Raw genomic sequence first — 7,809 nt, forward strand, 5'->3', positions numbered from 1 at the left:
GTTAGCCAACTGTTATGAATTAAATTTAAAATCTTTAATCAAAAAGAGGTTGAACCAAAACTTGGTAACAGGGATTAAAAACATAATCCCTGGTGCCCCTAAGCTCTCTCTCCCCAAAATTTAAACCAAAAACACAACCACTGAGAATTAACCAGAAAATATTATTTATTTACAGAAAATAAGGAGCAAAAAGAACATCAAGAGGGGTTCAGCCAAATTGAATGATAATAAACCAAGTTAACTAAATTAGAGTAAACTTCCCTGGATAGTAGAGAATAAAATAAAATAATGAAAACTTACTTCCATACTAACAACACAGGAGAAAACGAAAATAATAAATAGAAGGTACCAAACCTCCCTAACATGCTCCAAGCCAGACAGGGAGACAGAAAACTGGGTTTCTCCGGTGAGAATGTACAACTTCACATCGGCATCTCACAAAACGCCATATAGGAGACATCAGCAACAAACACTCATTTATATTACTCGAGTAATAATATTTCTACAGGGAATAATGTATGAGGAATCGAGAGAGAGAGAGAGCGGGGAGCCACTGAATCCATGCACTCAGAGGTTTTAAATACAGCCACCGCCAATCCAAGCGCCAATCACAATCCAGCGTAATCCACTGCAACTGCAAATAATTAGAAATGAGATAGAGCGAGAGAGAAAAAAAAACACCACCATATTACACCACAACAACTACTCGTAACACAACCAGAGATGTATAAAGTACTAGATAGCCAGACTTAAGTAAAAGTACAAGTACTCATCAAAAAGTGACTTGAGTAGAAGTTTAGTGGAAGTACTAAGGTATTCAACATTTATTGTACTTAAGTATTGCAAGTAGTTCATTTCAAAATGTACTACTCAAGTACTGAAATTAAAAGCACAAGTAGTGTGTAATGTAGTTATTAAAGGAAGCAGTCTAAAGACATCATAATGTTTTGTTTATTTTAAATTTCTTTTTGGGGGGCACGTGATTAAGCAGAATGAAAATAAACATGGCTTAGGATACTGTTTTTCTCTCGCGCTTGAACCACAGATCTGACAGATTATTATAGCAATAACACACGCCTTTCAAAGTTGTGCATCACAAAAACATTCCATAATCCAAAAACAATATTGAAACCCATTTTTGAACCCTCCTATTCTTTTAGAACATTCTAACATTTAAACTTTTTACAGTTTAGTTTTAGCAATCTTTATATTGACAATTGCAGTCTCTACAATTGTAGTATTATAAAGTTGTCTAGCGGTTTAATGAGATGATCAAGTGCAGGGGTGGACAAACTCTGTCTTGGAGGGCCAGTTCCTGCTACAGTTTAGCTCCAACTCTGATCACACACAACTGCTTATAGATTTCTGATGATCTTGAAGACACTGATTATCATGTTCAGGTGTGTTTGATTAGTGTTGCAGCTAAACTATGCAGGACACCGGCTCTCCAGAACCGAGTTTGCCCACCCCTGATCTAGTGCAGGGCTCGAAATTGCGACTGTTTTAGTCGCATATGCACCTGAAATTTTATCTGTGCGACCTCAAAATATATTTAGGAGCATTTGTGCGAGTGCATAAAACTGTTGTCGTGCAACCAGTTTTTACAGCAAAATGTTCACCACATGCACGGATTTAGGAGGCATTTACGTATTACGCATTTTGCACCTAAAAACACCAAACGTAGCGCTCAGGAATGGTTTAAAACAGTTGACATTTCAACTTGCTGCAGGAAACAATGCCCGCAATGCTTGTCCCGCCTTCAAGTGTTTCTTATTAGCCCACTGTGCTAGAACAGAACGTGAATGGATTGGTTAATATCAGCCGTCAATTACTGAGTTCCAATGACATGGAGCTACAGCCGCAAGAATATAAAAGTCTGCATCCGAGAGAATGAAAACAACACTGACAGATTTAGTTTCAGACACCATCTGAAGTTACACCAAAGAACAGCAGAGTTGTTAATTTCTTTCACGTCTAGTAGTGTATACAAGACCGGTGGGCGCATGTAGATTTTAGTTTATTTGCTAGCTTTGATATTTGTTAATGATCTAGCTTTTATATTTGTTAATATAAAACGTGTTGTAACGGTGCTCATAATCTTTGGTGGGTGTGACATTTTTGAAGTTAGGAGCACCGGTGCTACCAAGAAAAGAGGTTAATTTGAGCCATGTAGTGTGATTGGGTTGTCTATGGTCATCTATTCAGTGTCCGTTCATGATTTAGGCATGGATTTAGACTGCAGGAAGGGATGTGCATTTTCAATGCTATTATGCCAGTTTTCTCAGATCTCCTACTACACCTTAAAGTGAGGGTTTAAATAGTGTTACAGTACTATCGTACTTCTGATGGTGGAAACAATAATAAATACATACTGTACTGAACTGTACTACTCAGTGGAAATAAGCCATAAAATATAACATTTTAGAAGTGGAGTAAATGGTCCTAACTATTTTTGTGTTTGTTTCTAGTGTTCTTTGGCAAAGTGGAGAGCATGACCCTTAAAACCTCTTGGCGTCATGTTCTGTTGCAAGTCGTTTGGCAGGTGGATTTGAAGTTGAGAAATGTCACTAAAGACTCTTGGGATCACGTGTTCATGGATCACTGCAGCTCTCCTGTTATTGAGAAAGGCATGATCTACCTTTGGGAGAAAGAGGCCAATGGGTCTAAGCTTCTGTCACACCCTATTGACCAAGCCTCTGACATTCACATGTTCTATTTTTTATGTTACCAATTTAAGGATCACAAAAATGGATAGAAATGTGGAATGAGGTCTATCATGAGATTTCTGACCCCAGTAATTGAATGGTCACTGTATTTGTAAGCTGAACATTTATTTCAACCTTAAATCAAACAAAGTGTCAGTTAGTGTAGGCATGATTATGGCAGAGGCATCACACGTTGCACATCTGTCATTGTTGCCTACAGTGAACTGATCTTGTTTGGAGTGATCTGTTAAGCTATTAATCAGTAACAACAGTATACCGAGTTATCATACAAACATTATATAAGCATTTTTCTTGTACTGTATTTTTATATATTATCAGTCTCAGGTCTATCAAATTTATGTTTTAACAATTTGACAAGTCTGAAGGACTATGTGCTATAGTTTAAAAGGTGCTTTTAAACTTAATTGTCGTTTTAAAGAATGTTCTTTATAATAACACACTCAAATATATTTTCTGCATATTTGCTGGTTATCTTACTTTTTTAACAGCAATAAGCTTGGAGCTGAGTATTTCTCATTTTACTTCTTTTCACTGAATGAAAGATTGGTAGGTTTGTTACTACTAGCCAAACATTGGTCTTCATTTACTAATAAAAGTCAACATTTTTGTAGAGAGAAATCTTCAAATGACTTTTTTTTCTTGGTCTCAAGTCTTGGTTCACTGATAAATTTGCACTAAATATATTTTTGTAGGTAAGTTTACAATTTTGGAATGTGATGTGCTAAGACACACTTTGTATTAATGTGCAATTGGACCTGTTGTGAATCTCACACCATTTTTTTGTGAAGTTCTCCTGTATTTACAAATACAAAAGTAGGAATCTACACTACATAATTATTAGTAAATGAGACTAATTGTATGCAATACAGATAATTTATTTTGTAACTTCTAGATTTATACACAAACAACTGTGAAGAAGTGCTAATCAGACAGATTCCATATAATCATTGTGTGACTCGTGTTTGCTAATGTGAGTTAAATTTCGACTTGCAGATATTGCACTTGGCAAGAAATGCTATAATCATTGCCATTTGTGATTGTATGTCAAACAATTTTCTAAATAAAGCATTAGAAGCATTGAAATGCATTTCCATTCATTCATTTTCATTTCGACTTAGTCCCTTTATTAATTTGGGGTCATCACAGTGGAATGAACTACCAACTAATACAGTCTATGTTTTACATAGCGGATGCCCTTCCAGCTGCAATCCAATCACTGGGAAACATCCATACACACTCATGTACACACATACACTATTGACAATTTTAGCACACCCAATTCACCTATAACACATTTTAGGACTTGTGGGGGAAACCGGAGCACCCAGAGAAATCCCACACAAACACGAAGAGAACATGCAAACTCCACACTGAAATGCCAACTGACCCACTGCTACCCACTGTGCCACTGTGCTGCCTGAAATGCATTTTTTTTTTTTTGTCTGTAAATCAAGTTCTTGCAATGTTTTGTGTGTTAAAGGGAGTAATGTTTCCACTAGTAATCTGTGTATAATGTAAAAACGAACAAAAAACATTTAAATTAAAATTAAAAGGGTAAAAAGAAATGTACCCAGTCAAAGGTTTAGGGCCTAAATACAAACCTGATTGACATTCAAGTAACTTTAAAAAGTAAAACATGGTTTGCTGTACATTTACTGTTCTATTATCATGTTGGGGAAAATCTAACATAAATGTATTGTCCTTGTAAAATGTGTGGTATTTAACTTGTTCAAAATTATAGTCAACCGCTATGGTATTTATTTACCAGCCTTATCTCATGAGGAAACAATTATTTAATGTTTTGTCAATTCAGTGGTTAATTTGTACAAGTTCGGAGATAATAAAAGTGTAAGTTCTTTTAAAAGGAGGCATGGCACCAAACCTTACCCCTAAACCCAACCATCATTTGGGGGTAAGAAAATCATACTAAATTGTACGAATGAGATTATACAAATTCATATAATGAACTGAATGAACTGACAAACTTATGTAGCATATGTTTTACGCAGCAGATGCCCTTTCCGCTGCAACCCATTACTGGGAAACATCCATACACTCATTCACACACACACACACACACACACACACACACACACACACTATGGACAAATTAGCTTACCCAAATAGAGCATGTCTTTGGACTTGTAGGGGAAACTGGAGCTCCACAGGATTTTATTTTATTTTTTTACAATTTTTAATTTTTTTTCCATATAAATGAACAGAGACTACTCTTGTCCTTAAAAAGGGCTCCTCTCATTCTGTGTTTAACTTGAAATTAGTGGCTTACATGAATTTTTAATAAAAACATTTGCTGAGTTTGTAACCTCAAAGTTATTTATAGGATTTTCAAAGGTTGCCACTTTGGTTAGGGCTAATGTTGGGAATTATTCCGTGTATGAATTAAATATGTTATTTATCTAAAGAAGCCTGTATTGGTCTAAGCTTCTTGGACCTCATATTCTTGGCTGCCTTCACAGACCATATTTATATTTTAAAACCTGGTTGACTTGGCTTTACCCATATAAACAAAATATCTGTGAAGTATTCACTGTTAATTGTTAGCATACAGTGTACTGGCTTGACCACTGTCATTACCTTTTGGGCAGCAATTAAAGGTGACTTTCATGTTTTTTGAACTATCATGTTTATCTTTCTCAGAATTTATGGTTAATACAGTCATTTCACACTCCAGGCCATTTTTATTTAGATAAATGTCATAAGTACCACAACCACCTCACTTTTGGTCCCTCAATTACATACAAAACAGTATTTCATTCATTTTCCTTCGGCTTAGTCCCTTTATTAACCAGGGGTCGCCACAGCGGAATGAACCGCCCACTTATTCAGCTTATGTTTTACGCAGTGGATTCCCTTTCAGCTGCAACCCATCACTGGGAAACATGCATACAGACTAATTCACACACATACAATATGGACAATAGTTTACTCATTTCACCAATACCGCATGTCTTTAGACTTGTGGGAGAAACTGGAACATCCGGTTTGGAAAACCTACACGAGCAAGAGGAGAAAAGAGGTGCAAACTCCACACAGAAATACCGTCTAACCCAGCTGAGACTCGAAGCAGCGAAATTTTTGCTGTGAGATTGTGCTACTAACTGCGCCACCATGAAACCCTAAACACACTATTTAGGTTGGAAGGAAAACAAAATTCTCATATCATTGAATCAATGTTGTTATACAATAACTTCTGAAAACATTGAAATCACAGCTGAAATGTAACCTTTATATAAAATTAAAACTAAGTATGAAAAAAGTTAACTTTTTCAGTCACAACTTTATTCATTATGTTCTTACCGTGCTATTTTTTCTGTTTGATTCTGTCACCTAAAGCACTTTATTCCATGTCATGGAAATACAAAACATTCCCACAGAGGCAAAAAACAAACGAAGTGGAAAAAAGAATAAATTAATATGTTTCAGATGGCAAAGGAACTGTAGCAACCACATGGACAGCAAGAAGGTCGCTGGGTTGCTGGTTTGATCCTCGGCTCAGTTGGTGTTTCTGTGTGGAGTTTGCATGTTCTCCCTGTGTTCGCATAGGTTTACTCCGGGTGCTCCGGTTTCCCCCACTGTCCAAAGACATGCAGTACAGGTGAATTGGGTAGGCTAAATTGTCCGTAGTGTTTGAGTGTGTGTGTGGACCCAGAGATGGGTTGCGGCTGGAAGGGCATCCGCTGCGTAAAAACTTGCGGGATAAGTTGGCGGTTCATTCCGCTGTGGTGACCTCACATTAAAAAAGGGACTAAGCTGACAAGAAAATGAATGAATGAATGAATGAATGAATGAATGAATGTTCTACGCAGCGCATGCCCTTCCAGCTGCAACCTTCACCTTTCTAGCTGAAGAGCCGAACTACAGCTGTCAGCTAAGGCACAATCGCTTGTGGTGAAGGAACATAGCATTTCCATTCCCCCCCTCGGGAAACGAGGGTTACTTTAGTAATTGTTTCTTACATCCAGCAGGAGGGGAACTTCAATGCTATGTGGAAACTTCCACTATGGGGAAATGTAAAGAAAACGCCACAGCGATTAAACTCTACCACTTCATTGCTGAGAGGTTTGCCAGGCTCTTAGCATGAGTGCACCATCATTAACCGAGACGCAGCCCTTCAACGTGCACACTGGCCCTAATTTACCTCACTTATCTGTTAAGAATTTAAGGCTAATTTATATTTTGGGAGGAGTCATAAAAATACACCTAGTTAATTCTCTAGGAATTTAAAAATATGACAGTACATTGGGAAAGCGTGCAGTCCTAATAGGGAGGATACTGCGGAGGCCACCTGCTGCCTAAATGGTTAGTGGGTAAGGAGACACGGGCCCGCCTACGAAGGGGGAACTATACCGTGGCTGAGTGAAGCATCTGGGATCGTCAGTGGGGATCGCGCATAGCAGGCTCCTATACCTAGAACGCGGGCTGACCAGCGGTCATGCCAACAACAAAATGGGCAGTGCACCTGATTCCTTCGCTGAGTCAGGTGCTGGGGGTCTTGGAGGAACTCTGAAGGGTTCGCCAGAAGGGGAACTCAACTGAACAGAGTTAAAAAAGCACAAGTATCTCTGTGTTAAAGAGAAAGGCGCAGCAAGTGTGTTACAGCACCAAGCTAAATTTAACTTATTCATTGGAGTTCACCAGCACCCATGAGGATATCAAAAAGGATAAAGTCTTGCAAATATATTAGGTGTCGCCCAGCATGCAGCTCTACAGATAACTGCTAGAGAGGCACTGCCTGCTAACCCCCAATAGGAAGCGACGCTCCTAGTGTAGTGCGCTCTTACTCCAGGGGGACACAGCTTGCCCTGGCTGAAATAAGGGAGGGAGATGGCATTCACTATCCAGTGGGACAACTTTTGTTTGGATGCGGCACTTCCCTTGTGCCAACAGCCTTAACAGACAAAGAGCTGCTTAGAGGATTTAAACCTCTGAGTGTGGTCCACACAAATATGCAGAGCGTGAACAGGACACAGCAATGAAAGGGCTGCCCGTGGTTCCGCCATCCACCGCATCTAGGTGAGCAAAAAAGGCATCAGCGTAAACCTTTAGTGTGGAGGGTGACAGC

General features: G+C 38.5%; 1 protein-coding gene across 9 annotated transcripts in view; it reads left to right on the forward strand.

The window, feature by feature from the left end:
- The window catches only part of si:ch211-195m9.3, a 51,964-nt gene extending 48,151 nt beyond the window's left edge, over positions 1–3,813 (forward strand). For all 9 annotated transcript variants that reach the window (XR_015945128.1, XM_087293338.1, XM_087293336.1 and 6 more), the window contains one exon: positions 2,469–3,813. Coding sequence is in view for 8 of the 9 variants with exons in the window: in XM_087293338.1 (XP_087149464.1) it covers positions 2,469–2,755 (287 nt within the window). In the remaining variant the exon portion in view is untranslated. The remainder of the gene's footprint in view (positions 1–2,468) is intronic.
- The last annotated feature ends 3,996 nt before the right edge of the window (positions 3,814–7,809 follow it).

The sequence above is a fragment of the Danio rerio genome, chromosome 18, assembly GCF_052040795.2.
Source record: "Danio rerio strain M-AB ecotype USA chromosome 18, GRCz13ab, whole genome shotgun sequence".
NCBI lineage: Eukaryota > Metazoa > Chordata > Actinopteri > Cypriniformes > Danionidae > Danio > Danio rerio.